The 16,251-nt window shown below is 35.9% G+C and overlaps 1 protein-coding gene and 1 long non-coding RNA gene across 18 annotated transcripts in view; one reads left to right on the forward strand and one right to left on the reverse strand.

Annotated features, from left to right (window-relative positions):
* LOC113677243 (zinc finger MIZ domain-containing protein 1) overlaps positions 1-16,251 on the reverse strand; it is a 39,158-nt gene that overhangs the window by 4,999 nt on the left and 17,908 nt on the right. For 10 of the 17 annotated variants that reach the window (XM_089196525.1, XM_089196520.1, XM_089196523.1 and 7 more), the window contains 12 exons: positions 12,096-12,326; positions 9,228-9,412; positions 8,448-8,493; positions 7,930-7,989; positions 6,505-6,676; positions 5,048-5,277; positions 3,738-4,040; positions 2,985-3,286; positions 1,841-2,414; positions 1,143-1,281; positions 376-490; positions 76-174 (listed from right to left, as the gene is read on the reverse strand). In XM_089196525.1, the coding sequence (XP_089052651.1) occupies positions 76-174; positions 376-490; positions 1,143-1,281; positions 1,841-2,414; positions 2,985-3,286; positions 3,738-4,040; positions 5,048-5,277; positions 6,505-6,676; positions 7,930-7,989; positions 8,448-8,493; positions 9,228-9,412; positions 12,096-12,228 (2,358 nt within the window). In that variant the 5' untranslated portion in view covers positions 12,229-12,326. The remainder of the gene's footprint in view (positions 1-75; positions 175-375; positions 491-1,142; positions 1,282-1,840; positions 2,415-2,984; positions 3,287-3,737; positions 4,041-5,047; positions 5,278-6,504; positions 6,677-7,929; positions 7,990-8,447; positions 8,494-9,227; positions 9,413-12,095; positions 12,327-16,251) is intronic. The other 7 variants (XM_089196529.1, XM_027194018.2, XM_027194016.2 and 4 more) reach the window with 1 other exon arrangement.
* Positions 5,284-8,254, forward strand: LOC149050037 (uncharacterized). Its single transcript, XR_016183693.1, has 3 exons — positions 5,284-5,987; positions 6,318-6,372; positions 7,888-8,254. It is a non-coding gene; the product is annotated as an uncharacterized LOC149050037 (long non-coding RNA).

The raw sequence follows: 16,251 nt of genomic DNA on the forward strand, positions 1-16,251 counted from the left end.
AAACAAGTTTCGTAAATAATAATGCTTATCATAAGAAAAAGAATACCAAATGATCGAAATGTTGATGTTACTTACACAGCAGCAAGCTGTGACTGTAATCTGTATTGTGTTCCTTCCTGGTTTACAAACATTCTTCAAATGAAGAGGTTTATGCGAAGTTTTATTGTCCCCTTGCTGTAACAAAATAAATAAATAAATTCAAAAATATATATTTATTAAATTGCTAGTTTAACACCAACAACACATTCATACAAGGGTCTACTGGGTTTTAGTTAATCAATAAACAACAAAGACACATCTATATGGAATGGTTATTTCAGCAACACATTAGTAACAAATTAAAAAAATAAAATATAACTCCTGATTTTAACGCACCCTTTCAATAATAAGAGGGTTGGCATTCACACTGACAGTCACAGACTGTGGCCAATTTGTATACATCTGTTTATCTTCATGGTGGTAGCATTTGAACTGAAGCTCAAGATCAGGTCTGGAAAGAAAAAATTTGTTCTCAAATTTTTACACTCTTGCACATTTAACTTCTTCTTAAGAAAGACCCTCAAGTTCTATATAAAACACCCACTGTTCCTTGTTTCCCATGCCTTGCACATAATTCCTAGAATAACGACTTTGTGAGCCCTTTTAACACTTTAAGTCTCATGATCTAAATGCTAAATCTGCCCCACCATATATAATGAAAATATTTCTGGTTCTTATTTAAAGGATAGCCCTTGATCTACAAAAACATGTCCCTACAGAATTTAGTTTCCCCCACCCACCCCACTCCCCCCTAAAAAAAAAAAGGTGAAAACATGACACATTTCCCTAGAAGTGTTTTGATGCTTGATCAAAAAATAGTAAAAATAACTTTCCAACAAAAATTTAATTCATCTCAATCCCAAAACTTTTTCCCTTCTAAACAAAAGGAAAAAAATGGCTAATCCACAAAATAGAAGTCCTAAAAAATTCCATGCTACACCATAGTTAAAGATTCTACTCCTTAGTCAAATTTTTAATTATTTATTTGCTTGACATTGTCCCTGATAATTCTATATTTGAAGAAAATAAAACACTGGTTCCTCCCGGAAGTCAAAAGAGGGTCAAAGAGGATAAAAAGTAAATAATTAAAAATGAAACATTACCTCATCATTAGTGTCTGATGGACCGAGTCCCTGAGATGGAACACATGATTACTGACTGCCAGATTATGCTCCAGTCTAAAGGGAGCAAGGACTATGCCATCTCTTACAGGAAATGTCAATCTTATGACATCATTTTCACCTAATAATGACAGAGAGGAATACATAAAAAACTGTGTTAAACAGACTTATCTGTGTTACTCTAATAAAGTCAGCTCCTAAAGAAGGAATGACAAATTTAAAGCTAATGGTATTTGTATCAAAGCCCTACAGCTGATTGCAAATAAGTGCCAGTGGACATCTACAGAGTATGTGTAACCCACAATACCAAGACAATATGCAACAGGGAGTATTCAAATTACATTGTAAGTTCATTGCAAAATAGTATGACTGCAATTCAGCCAACTTTGCACAAATGTACCTTGCAACTGTCTGCACAGCTAAAAAGGTCTGTTAAAAATTATTGTTCTAAACTAAAAGGAATGATGTTATTTGCGATAATATTTGTAGAAGCCTAGGAAGGACTGCCAGTTGCTTAACTAAAACAAATGTTGTTATTTGTGATAATATTTGTAAAAGCCTACAAAGAACTGCCAGTGGCTCTGGGACTCTGAAATGGTGATATTCAACAACATACACACAATTCAATGGTGATCTATTTGTAAAAAGAAGAAAATAAATATGGGACTTATCTCACTTACTATTCAACCTTGTGGGCTTGACATCTTCATAAGCTTGTGGTGAAGCAGTGTTAGGAACCACTTGGGGTTTGATGTCATAGCAGTTTGATGGATTCAGGGCAGCATCACTGATACTCATGTAAGGGCTTGGCATTGCCCCTGGTGTGACTGGCGGTGACATTGCATTTGCCATTGTAGCATTAGGATACTGGGGTGTACTCTTGCGTCGTCTCTGCATGGGTCGTGGCCCCTGTTGCGGCAGATGAGGGCCATACATTCCTGGTTGGGGTATCTGCCCCACTGAGGGCAGCTGAGGACCTTGTGGCACTTGTGGCATTTGACTCATGGGACTCATTTGAGACATCTGGTTTAATGGACCTATTGGTGGCATCTGCGGGCCCATCTGTGGTCCAACTGGCTGGTTTATCTGCCCCATTGATTGGTTGACTGAGTTTGGCTGCATCATGTGTCCCATCTGTTGGTTCATCTGTGACATGGGGCTCATACTTGGTGTATAGGGTGGAGGAGGTGTTGGTTGTTGTTGATAACCAGCCTGTGCTTGATATGAAGAAGGCATCTGATAGCCACCCTGTTGCTGAAAAGGAAAAAAATTTATTACACACAAAAACCACATGATGGCTTTATTGCACAAAAGAATAACAGTCATACAGGGGGTTAGCACTTTCTAACTATATTTTGCCTATGACTACACCCTATTGGTCCACTGAACTTCAAAACTGAACAATTACACAGTAATCCCACACCAAAAAAACATGGTTTAAGGGGCAATCAAGGAGATGGAAAGGCTGCATGTACTTATTTTATACATCATGGAATGATGAATAAACATTTATATATCATTTGACATTTGCTATCACACATTCACAAGTGAAAACTTGCAAAACCTTTATGATGATTTAATTTAATATGCTACTTCTCATGAGCTGGTATAGTTATACAAAGAGCAGCTTCATCACCACAAAAATTTAAAGGGGCATTTTCTATGCCAACTCAACTTGTGTGTTATACCCAAGGACACTTCTAAAGCTAAATTATTTATGGTAGTCAAAAGTGTGTAGGTGACATAATGGTTAAGAGGTATGAAGTTAGCTAAATTTCATCATCCAAAGCATTAGAACAAAAAGTAAAAAAGAGTACACCTTACCCCATATTGTCCAGCATACTGCTGCTTGTAATGTTGTTGCATTTGCTGTTGTTGTTGTTGCAATTGCTGTTGTTGCTGCTGTTGTTGTTTTCTCATCATGTAATCCTGTAAATATTGAGTGCGGCTGATCCCAGAGTTGGGTTTCTGCATACCCTGCTGGGCACCGGGTTGTTGCTGCTGCTGTTGTCCAAATGGCTGTGGATATTGGGGGAAGTTGCTGCGCTGATATGGTGGGGGAGGGTGCTGCGGGTGGCTGGCTTGGTTGGGACCATATTGGCTCTGCCCTGGAGGGAAACCATAATCTGTAGGGAAAATGCAAAGCGGATCCCAAATTCATTAAAAACTAGGAAAAACAGAGTGTATGTAGAAATTTATGAGCAACACTTCATCAGAACCTCCTTAAGGATATTCTCAATACATCTGTGATCATTACAAACACAGATCTTCAAATGACTTGTAAAAATCAGTCAAGGGGAAATTCATGGTGGAATGGCTGACACCAAACCCAAAAGAAACATCTTAAGTAAAGGCTTCCTTCAAAAATTGCCCATCAAACTTTCAAAGAGTGTAATGCTGTAGGCACTATATATACTCCAACAAATTAAAACTTCTGAGTCTCTGAGTATGCTGGCAAAATGGCAAAACTTTTCTGGCCTGTGGCAAAATCACTTCCATTCCTGCCCCATATGTTACTATATTACAGCTTTGTTACCCTAGAGGATCAAATTTGAGTTTTCTGTTTTCTTCACTAACCCATTTGTTGCTGATCTTGAAGTGCAGCAGTGGCAGTTGCTGTGGCTGTTGCCGTCGCTGTAGCAGCTGCTGCAGCAACAGCAGCTGCAGCCGCAGCAGCAGCTGGGTTGGCAGCAGGCTGTGGAAAGGGTGATGCATTAGGTGGACCAGCATTTTGTTGTGAGTAATAATTATTACTTCCAGGAGGAACACTGGGTGTGCTTCCTGTGGCAGGGAAGCTGTTTTGCCGCTGCATGTAGTTCTGTGCTACAGGCTGTGTTGTCTCTTGAGGAAGCCTGCTTCCTGGTCTTGCTGGGTAACCCCCTTTTTACAGACAGATAACAAAGAGATTTTACATTATCCCTCAATACATTTAGTTGCTACAAATGTTTTTCAGCAGATTACCCGCTTCTCCTTGAGCTGAAGAGGCAAAGCTAGATTTGAGTGGTAATGCACAACTTCAAAGTGAAATTGGGAAAAAAATATGGGCTGCCTTTAAATCAAACCCTACAATCAAGCTCTGATTGGTTAACCTCATTTAAAGCTTCCATGCATTTCCTTGTGCTGTCATGTCCAGTCAAGTAACAACTTTGTAAGTTTAGTATTTGGTGACACTTTCACAGGATAGTTTGAAAGTTTGCAAGGTTTCCTATTAGGGCAGTTGGCCTGTGAATTCTGCTGGCTATTTGACAAGCTTCCACCACCTTTTTAGGTTTGAGTATTACACCAAAGTTTAAATCTAGTACCAAACTGTAATCACAAAGTACAAGCTTAAAATGAGCCGAGATCAATTCATGAAAAAGCAAATAAGGAACTTGCTCTAATTCTGTTTGAAAGTGCATGGCAGCAATTTAATTTATTTTTTTGTTTCTGAGGAACACATACTCAGTTCTCTACTTACTCTTAAACATTTTTATCTACCCTGACTCTTATTGAAAGCCTTAATATTATGTTTAAAAGAATTCATTTTAAAGCAAGTTTGGGAGTTACTGAGTCATAATACTGAAGATCACTTGCCATCCCTTACAGAATGCAATATTTCCCTAACTGTTATCCAATAGAGATTAAATTCATTCAGTGGATAATAATGATTCTACCTTTAAACATTCATTGCCACAAGCATGATATTGAAAAGGTACATGCTATTAAACTGAACATAGCCACTTGAAATGAATTTGATATCGTACACCATCACTAAACAGAGTGAATAAAACCAATTGAAAACCTTAACATTTGACGACATATCCCCCAAAAGCCTCATAATATTTAGGAAGGTATCAGTATTGATTAATTTCTTAGTATACACAAAGAAAACACAATTTCATTCTGACCTGATTGTGCATATTGCTTTGGATTTGCAGAAGTTGAGAGATAGGGATGTCCCACAGAATTAACTGTGTTTGTGGTGGGAATTCCAGGATTGGTTGGATCATGTGTCATGTTTGCTGTTCCATTAGTCATTGGGGACGTGACACCCCAAACTGTTGTCACCACAGATAGTGACGGCTGCTGTTGGCCATGACCTTGAGTACTCTGTGGCCACATGACAGTCGATGCATCACTGTATTATAAGAGTTACATATTAAGCACTGTTGTCAGATATCTATGCCTAGGGTCAATTGCTTACGTGTGGGAACTGACCTAAGGACAATTGTTTTATCCTAGTAAGTACATACTGAGAACACATCTTGAATAAAATATTGCCCCTGGCCAGTGATATTCAATTGATGTGCTGATAACAGGAAATTAGCTGCTCAAACAATTCCTCTTGCACAACATCACTGATTCAGAACAAAAAACAATGAACCATTCAGTGCTTAGATATTTGCAAAGTTAAAATGAACATAGAGGGCTCTTATTCTCCTCATGGAAAACAAGCAGTACACTTTAGGGGATCTCATGACTGTCAAGGCATTAAACAGTTACAGCCTTCTGAGATAAAAAAAAAATCGCAAGGGCAGTATACCCAGTGTTCTTTATAACCATGTTAATAGAAAAAGGATGTTTAGACCTCAAGTAATCAAGCCTTTTTAATCAATATCAGTATTAACTTCCGAAAACTCTAGAAATCACTTCTGAATTTTCATAATATCTAAAATTAAAAAAGGTGTAAAAATATTGGTCTTTTCAACTTAGTATTGCGACACACTGAGTCTAGTAGTTAAGCCTTTTCACACAAAATCAAATTTACTGCATGGTTACTTTATTAATTGGCAAACAGTTAAATTACTAATAATTGGAGCAAAATTCTTGGTTTATAAAAAATTTGAGGTAAGAGAGATTTCTTATGCAAGGATATCAAATGCAGTGACTAATCTCTAGGGACATTATCTACAAAAATGTAAATTTCTGTGGCAATAATTTCCACAGGAGCAGAAGTTGTAAACCCAAATTCCTTAAGTTCACAAGCTTAAAATCAATTTGTTACTCAGATCATCATTTTAGCAAAGGAAACTAAGAGGACACCACAAAACCTGTTGAATATTCTTTTGCCAAGAGATTTCAAGCTGATGCCTAATGAATTCAAAACAAATCCACAGTAATTAATTCAGGTAAACTAGACCATGTGTTCAAAGCTGGTTTAATTGCTACTGTTTTAAGGCAGGAGACCAACAAGCATTTATTAGCAGCCCTCAAGGATCAGCAACAGCAAAAGGTAGTGGCACAGTAAGCAAATAGAAGGTTAAAATACTCAGTTATGATGTTAATTAACACAAGAACAATCTAACACTTCAAAGTGCAAGACTACACAAAAAATTAGTTTTAAAAAACCCAACAAGGGACTTACGTGTTTGAGAGCTGACTTAATTGATTCATTGGGTTCAACTGATTCATCTGAGCAAGCTTGTTTCCTGGTGCTGTGGGGTAGCCTGCTGTCTTCTGAGTATCAACATTTCTCTGCTTTTGATGCCGAAGTAAGAGAAGTCTGCCGAGATCTTCACACCAAACACCTAACATAGCTGAGAATAACACATGATCAATACAATGTAGCAATATTAGGTTGGGAATCTGCAGAGGGCAAATATAAATAATGCCATTTTTGGCTAATTAAGTGTTCATTTCAATAGTTTTCTTTATGAACAACCAGTACTTTGATCCATTTAACATCAAACAAGAAAACAAAAACAGCTCATGTATAAAATACTGCTTTGGTTTTCACAGCTGTGAATATTACTCAAGTTTGACATCTTATGTTAAAAAAAAAAAAAGAAGAAGAAGACACTTCCATAACAATATTTCTTAACAGTTTTTGTTGATGAAGTCAACATTACCATTGTGATTTCAATGGTTTAGTCACCTTCACAATACAACACGGGAAAATATTTTGCTAGAAGTAAAACTGAACATGCAAGATTATGTCCACCAGATAATTTCAGTGTAAAAGTGAGCCTAATCTCATAGTCAAGTACACTGACACTGTGCTTTAGAACCTGCACCTTGGTTTTATTTTTTTACTCTAAACCCATCACAAAACTCCAAGAAATGATTGCATGTTCTTTCAGTCTTCCCACCCGCAAATTTATGACCTTGTTCCCACACCAGCCCACCTTCACCACACTTGTTTAATATACTAATCCTACACAAAGTAGTTTAACTTTCCACCTAGCAACTGCTACCTTAATCCCTCAACAAACACAAACCAGATTTTAACGTTCACAGCTCTTCACAAAATTCATTTGTGTGCATCACATTTTATACCATAAGATATTGCATCATGAGCCAGTCGTGCATGCACAACAAAACTTGGCCATCACTGGTACATGGATAATAAGCTCGACAATCTCATCTGATTTTTTTAATGTTCTTTTTTTAAAATATTACACACCAGAATCATAAGTTTTAAAACATTGCTTGGCATTGTCACTTACTTAAAATCTCTGACTCTTTCCCAAAATGAATCTTAGAAAAGAGAATTTTCCTTATAAAATAAATACTAAATTTGCAAACAGTAGCCCTACAACAACCTTTCTTTTTCCCCTAAAAGCTTCCTCTTCCCCATAAAAAATTGTAGCAAGGAATATTCATACAAGTGCCTCAACAAAACAATATAGACTAACAAAACAAATGAGTCATAGTGCTCTTTATTCAATAATACCTCACTTTCCATTGAAATTTCAGTTTCCTTGGCTTTAAAAATACTTTACAACCATTATTCTTGTTTTATTCTAAGGTGTCACAAAGTATATTTAATGATAAAGATGGAGGTACCTACCAGCTGACTTTGTGGTGAACTTGTCTCTGTGTGCAGCACAAACAGCCAGGAGTCGGTAACCTAAAAAAATGGAAATTTATAAGACTTCACAAAGTAAATTTGTGGTCAATCTTGAAATGCACATCTCCATGCCATGAAACCACTTTAATTTGTCAGAGGCTTTTGGTTAATGTGATTAAAATTAGAATTTTTGTGTCTGAATTTATGCACAACACTAAGAAACCTTATGTTCCAGGTGTATCTATGGTCAGTATTTAACTGATTATTTAGAGTCCTTCTAGACAAACTCAATCTTTTGGTGGGTTAAGAACTGTATATGAAACTTATCCTGGCTCATTGAAAGCAAGTCAGAGTATGCAAAATGGAAAATAAGCTATCCAGATTAGTACTTGAGATAAATCACTCTTCAGAAATGTTAAATAATCCAATCATCCTAATATCCCCTGCAGTTGGTGAATGCAGAATTATCAGTGTTGTTAAACAGAGGAATACGAAGGAAGCAAAACTGGTGCACATACCTAAATCCAAATCATAACCTGGGTTGGCTGCAACTTGACTCACAACCTACACAACAGTAAATTGCAAAGTTTTGGTACATAACAATCTGCACAATATAGATTTAGCTAGACAAGTATAGCACATCTAATTAGCAAACTTGAAACTTAAACTCAAAATCCTAATTTACAATCCATCACCGACACATTTTTGCTCTCCTGCAATTGGTCTGAATGCATCACGTGGACAAATCTGCCCCAGCTAAAACATATTTATCCTGGAATATTCTCTAATTAATATTTTCCAAATTTTAAATCCTGTGTGGAGTACAATTAAAGCTCTCATTTAAAATTCCATTCAACAAAAGAGCATTTTGCTATTTCTACAGTAGGTACAAATTTCATTGTTTATCAAATTGCACCAGAAACCACACAAAGGGTGAACTTCCAACAAAGTAAACAGTTAGCTATTCAAACATTTTTTTCTCCATATAAAACAAAAAATGTTTTGAAAGAAAATAAGCAAATATGGCACAAAAATATGCTTGTTCTTGGACATTATCTGTTCCTCAAATTTCACAGTTTTCCCTGAGCTTTGCTCTTGCAAAACTTTTCCTTCCTCAGAACAGGTAATATCAAGGGACAAATATACAAAGATGGTTTTTCACCAAATATAGGCTAATGCCTACAGGTACCACTTTTCCATGAGTTCACGCCTTCGTGCCCCAAGGACAAGGCTCAATTATTACAACTGCAAGATTGACTATCCAGTTTGTACAACCAAACTGATAAAACAATGCCTACCGTGAGACATCCCATCAAGTTGCTTTCAAATGCTCGTTGAAAAGCACGTACATCCCCACACCATTCCAGAAGTTCTCTTGCAGAAGTCTGAAATCCTTGTGGAGAGGACAGGTGCTGTTTTATACACTGGAGTCGTTCATTAGTTTGTTGAATGTGCCGTTCCATGCTCAGGCTCATTCCAGCACCTACAGAAAAAGTGATTTTCTTATATTCACAGTATTAACAACTTAAAGATATTCTTAAATTATGGTCCACAGAGGATGTGATGACGAGTTATCTTTTCCACCTTAGGAGGAAGGAGGAGCTTCTACTAGTTCTGCTAATATGCATGCAGGAGTATCACTAACACTGATCCATCAGAGTTTAAACCTAACACTTTTTTCTGTATTTCATACTGGACTCCCTCAAGTGGCAGAAAGCATACCTGAGCCCAGTCACTTCTAGGAATACCTAGAGCTTACAGGGAGTTTTAAAAACACAAATGGAAATATCATGACCCTGTCTACTTCTGAGTGCTGCACACGAGGGCTTTATCAGTTCAACCCTCCACGACCCAGTTGCTCGTAGGGTAGATAATGCCTTCCAAAAGATAAATTTATTTCCACTGAATAGCACAAAACCCTTTCTAAAGACTTCCCCACTGGACAGTAATTAAACTGTTGGATAGTGTTGTCCACCCTTTGAGTGACTGGCCTCAGAACAGGTAGATTACTGTGAAAGTGGACCACAGTATACTTCATGCAAAGTAACTTAAATTATGTATACTGTGCAATGTTCCCAGATTGCTCTGAGGGGTCTTACTAGTAGCCATGCTCATCTACCTAGTGACATAAATATTCTACCAAATTCTGAACACAACTGCCCTTCATAACATATCTTCCAAACTGTACTAAACAAATCTCCAAGTAATCAGTGCAGCTAGCTACGGCTGTGAGATTAAGTCAAAAAATGAAAGTACAAACAGTCTGCTTTGTCCTTCTTGTGCTAACAATGGTGTGAAAACCATTAAAATAGTGTTCTCTGATTAATTCCTTTTGATCAGATAAACAACACTTCCCTCTTGTGGCATCATAATTACATATACCAAATTACCAACAAAGGAACTTAAGTTAAGATGTAATTAAACACCCATCCAAAAAGCATGTAATCTTTGTTGATAATTAGCAACCAAATCTCAACATAATTTGCCAGTGGCAATATTTATAAATGGCCATCATGTTAGTATTGGTTTCAATTTTTCAACTTTAGACATACACTACAAAGTCAGCATGGAACCTAACAGTTCAAAATCTTTCAAAGACTTCTTTGATTCTGATCTGCCAATATATCATGTATACAGGGTCAGCTTCTTCCCTAAAACTAACCATCACCTACTTAAACGTGTGCAACACAGATTTTGAAACAAACTGAACAATTAAGTTGTAAAAAAACGCTAAAGTAAAACTCGCATGCCTACCTTATGAATTTACTACACAAATCACCCTGCATGCCCCAACAAATATACAGGCTGTATGTTGTCAAGCAGGGCAAATTTGCATGAGGACTTAAGAGTTCACAGCCCGTGAAAAATTATGCAAACAAAGCTTAATTCCAACATGTTTGAATAAGCTAAATTTTCAAAGACATAGAGGAACTGATACCAACAGAAAAGAAAGTAAACACTTTTGAGAGGCCATATTTAAATTCTGTACAATTGTTCAACGCAACCTTGCCAGTTGAAAAAGAAACCAGAGTCAAAATAAAAGGCCAACCGCACAAGCTATTGCATGGTCTTTGTTACCACCAACTCAATAGTGGAGCTTAATTATTCAAAGACCACAAGCAATTCCATTGTCTTCCATCCCCATTCAATACTTGTCTTTGGTCCACCACATAGACTTCCACATGTACCTCTTTTGAAAAGATGAATTAATTAAGAAAACAGTAGTGCTCTCCCACAGAACCCAATTCACACTCCTCAAGAAAACTGCTCTATGGTCCTTGAAGAAAGCAGCCTCTCTGTTTGATAACTTTTTTATACAAACAAAGACTCTCCTGGGCTCCACTCAAAACATCTTCTTCCTATGGAGTAAACCTATCAACCGTATCACGTCTCATAAAGAGCAAAACTGGAAACAAAAGCTGCTCTAAATACCACTATTTCAGCTCAAATTACAACACACAGTTGTACAATTTACATGCGATTTATACACCAAAGAAACAGTAAAGAGAACAATGAATTTGGTAAATACACCTTGTGAATGCAGCCTGTTTTCTAATCCAACCCTTAAGCCGCTCATTTAGGAAAATCAGTGTAAAAACCACAGTCAATCTAATCGACAAAACCCTTATACAAATGATTATAATTGTTTAAAACCTTTTCATTGCACCTTTTATATAATCCTTAAAACTACATTTCTATAATTTCCTGTGCTTAATGTAATGGTTATCTTTATCAATTTGTCTGTAGGATATATGTTAAGTCAACTGGTGTCAGTAAACTGTTACCAAGGTTCAATTCACCCACCAAAACAAGCTCAATTTAATTCTCACAGAGGCTTTTTTTGATGTTCTACCCACTTTAATTTATAAGAAAATTGCTGTGAACTGAAAGCCCACTTTGACCACATGCCTGGGTGCAAAAAAAAACTTTGGTCTATGTCAAAATAATAGCAATTTTCTGACAATGTTTTAGCCAAACAAAAAAACATCTTGTTAAATATAGTGGTGTTGATTGTAACTTGACTATATTCATGTTAAGGAGTTTAAATGCAGCTCTTGACGAGAGTCATATTAACAGTAGTTGGATTCAAGACATTTTAAGTTAATATTAAAAAGTTCAAAATTAATCAAGATTAAAATATGTCAAGTAAAAAAAGGTCCATTTACTGTTCTGGTTGAGGTGTTGGTTATCCAATGGTTGACTCTGGGCTGTTGCTGTTCCATAGAAAAGTCCATCATCCAAGTCACCCATGCTTTTGCCGGTGAAGTCTCCCAAACCATTTAGAGGGAAATCCCCCATACTGACACAAGAGTTTCCAAAAATACCACAGAGTTGCAAGTCTTCAGTGTAACCAAAACTTGTTAAAACACCTCAGTGTTATGAGCTTTGGGATAGAGCTAACAGAGTAATGAGAACACTTGGTTAGGTTTAAAAATTTTATGTTTTAAGGGTTTCAGTCATTACTTATTTAACAGTTTCAATTTTAGCATCTGAGAAAATTTATAATAGAGAGTAACCTGGATTTTAGACAAAAAGTTACCATTTATGCAAAAATTACCACCAAGAAAATGCCATTTTAAAAATTTTATGCCTTTAGGTGTTAATAACAGCAATTTATTTTCCCTGCACATGCATTTCAAGTATTGAACCAAGTGCTAGACACATCATTAAGATTTAATAACCAGAAGCCTGTGTGCCCATGTGCAAATTGAGGCTTTTTCAAAACTGATGACTGACAATAAGAACAAGTCAAACCAATGCAGGTACATGGAACATGACAACCACCTGTACACAAAAACCAACCCCTCCCATTAACATAAACATGTAACTACTTACAGCCCCTGGTCCACAAACAAAACCTGACACAAACTATTTGAAATCTTTAAAAAAATTCTACACACAGCGCTAAGATTCCCTACCAAGCATCAGCCCCCCTAACAGGTTTGTTTGAGCTCACTGTTTCAGACCAGTGGGCATGAAATGTTTAATTCTAGGTCAGTGACACTATCAACTCTTTCAAAAAGCATGCATGGACACCCTTAACATAGTGCTATCAATAAAATTAAATACCTGATGATCAACACACTGTTACCCCCCGTCCCCGTATTTCAATAAATATGATTCTTGTTATCAGGAGGGAGGAGGCAATTGGTGTAATAGTGGAACTCTTAACAACTCTTCAGCCAAGTCTTCAGCTACTAATTGCAGGGTGTGATTATGACAGCACACACATCTAACTCTTAGGCAAATAAGTTTTGAGAGCAATTCACGTGTTATCACACAGACAAACAGCCATGCTGTATCTTTCAACAATGAAATCATATTTAAGTATTACGACAACTTAGGTAATCCAATAAACAATGTTAACAACACCACTGACATGAGCACAAGCCAAACACTCTGGGCTTGCAGATCAAATTTTTAACTTGCTTTGAAAAACTTTTCTGAACAATTTCAATCAATTTCTCATCTTCCTTTGTTTAAGATTATAATAATGGTCATAAAAATAAATTCAGAAAACCAAACTTAAGCAAATCTTACAAAAAAAAAAAAAAAGAGGAAACAGGAACCCTACCTGTGCACCTAAAAGATAAAAATTAAACAAACATCTCCCATAACTAGTTTGCTTAGGGCAAGATAGACAGGCCTATATTTGGCCCATCAGGTAAAATGTCATTCTGGATCAGAAACCTTCAAAAGGATGTAGGCATTGGTGACAAGCAGTTAATAGGTTCCCATGAATAATTTTTCATTCTGATGCTAATTCTACTGCCCACCAGTCAGGCATGGTTGGCCTTAATAGCATGGCCCCACCATGATTTCTCTGAGGTGCACACCCCACTAAAGAACCTAATTAAGATTCGATACCATTCTTTATGTAATCTGCCCTTTTGCTTATGATTTCCTTTAACGGTTATTTTGCTGTTTAGAACTATTTTTATTCAAATATGACTATGGTACAATAATAAATATCCACTTTTCTGAGTAGACATGTTTATGTGTAATTTTCTTCATGTGTCCCATCAACTACAGCAAAGCATTAGGAGACAATGTTGACAATGGCTCCGACAAACAACATACATGTACATTTACATGCAGGAACAGTGTGAAACAAAAAGGTCAAAGCATTATTCTATTCTTTTAAATTTAATTCTACATCCCATTAATTTGGTTTTGTTTATTTCTTGTTTGTGTTTTTCTTTAGAAGACAAAATTTCTGAAATGTTTCAAAAAGTAATAAATTATGATTATTCCTGTTTCAATACAACTTAAAGCAGGTTTATTTAGACATTTGAATTTCCTTTAAAAGAGGTGTCAAAGAGACTCCTTACAAAACTGGTGTCATAGCAACCACTTCAAAAGACAATGGAATAAAAAAATCCAAACAAAAGAGAAAGCAGCTGCTACATCATTGAAGGGTGGATGAATTATTATCAACAAATATTTTTTACACCTATCATGCTGGCTTTTAACCACAAGCAATCTTTGCTTATAAAGTAACACTCTACAAAACTGCAGTTGAAACTGCTGTGTTTTTTTTTCCAACAAAGTATTACTCAAGTTTCAATCAAATGTAAGGAAAAATGGAATATCATGATAGGGTTAACTTGACATTTAAATGTTAATTAGCCAGGGTCCTGTCAGCTGAAAAATAAATAAAATTAAAATATTTCACCTCACAAGCCAGTGATTCTTGACATTAATTGTTATTCCAAACCAAACCTTAATTACTCACAAACATCTTTGAAAGACCCAGAACCTGTACACATTTCTATACCCATGGAACAATAAAACCAAAAATGAAGGTTTACTTTGGTCAATTCACCATTCCATGCATTTGCATGTTTTAATTTCTAAACAAAACCTTTTTAACTCAAATTTAAATTGCCATAAAAAGCTCTGGACATTTCTTCACAGTTTTTACATGAAAACGATGGGTAACTGACATGTTTACATTAACCTCAGAAATAGGAATTCCCTTGATTGGTTCATGATGATAAACCAGCTGTTTTATAATCAACAGTACAAAAATGATTGACAACAAGAATGGTACAGGTGCTTTACAATATTCAATTTAATATTGCAAAGGAACATGAAATGCTGAGACCTTTCACCAACTCCTTTCAACTTATGAGATTAACCTAAAAGAATATCTGAAAAAGACCATGCCTCTTCCATCATAAATTAATTGAATGAATTCAACTGCACAATATTTAATATCAAAGAAATGTAATATTTTTCATAATAACTGTGACCTTCCAAATTATACAGAACATCTAAAAATATTAGCAAGCTAAATGGGTTCATATCAGTTTTGGTTACATGCAAAAAAAATTTTTTGCATGTGTACCTGAAATGACAATTCAGAAAAATGATTAAAGAAATGTCATTAACATTTTGACCAAAAAGGTGGAGGAACTTTCTTAAGCTAGGAACATGCGCATGTGTGGTTACAATACTGCCATCCACAAATATTTCTGGAAAATAGATTAACATTAAAAAAACCCAGACTGTTTCTGATAAAGGTATTAAAAGAGACTAACAAACAAAATTAATGTTGACATCCTTATCAAGATCAATGCTCAACTGACTGTATTGGACATTGGTATGTGTTGTAAACAGTATGTATAAAAGTGAACTGCACAGTATTTTAAAATAATTAAATAAAGAAATTTACAGTTGCAATATAACAGGATTCCAATTAGCTATTCACCTTTCATGATGCAGTTGCGTGCAAACAGAGTCTGATCATCAGTGAATTAAGACAAAGCACTTCCAAAGAACATGCCTGTACTTGATCTCATTAAAAAGTACTCCAATGCATTACATTTGACCAACATTTAAAACATTTCTTGATTCACAGCCACGCAAGTTAAGGTAAAGCAGGGCCTCATTGGTTCTCTTGATGTATGCTCAAGTCAGCTGTTACAACTGTATCATTTAATATGTAGTCAAGTCTTCAAATAAACCTCGCTGTGAAACTCACTGTACCCCACTGAGCCAAGTTTCATTTCCACTTTTTCAGTGACATTGGAAAAAAACTTGTCAAAGTGAGTAAGACAGTGAACTGAATCTTGACATACATGAATGTTTATTAAGTTTTTGGACATTTCCTTTAACTTGTGAAAGACATACAATAGAACATCATAAAAAATAAGTTACACCAGAACAATTCTTAATTGCAAGAAAAAATATTTGGGACCAAGTCCAAGGCGTGTGTCAATCATGTGATTGCTTTCCAAAGGTTTCCAGGGATAACAAGGTTTTTATCACATGAAGAACAAAATTGTACTACAAAAAATTTTTAAGCATCTTATTTTA

Source organism: Pocillopora damicornis, chromosome 2, assembly GCF_964200805.1.
Source record: "Pocillopora damicornis chromosome 2, jaPocDami1.2, whole genome shotgun sequence".
NCBI classification, from domain to species: domain Eukaryota; kingdom Metazoa; phylum Cnidaria; class Anthozoa; order Scleractinia; family Pocilloporidae; genus Pocillopora; species Pocillopora damicornis.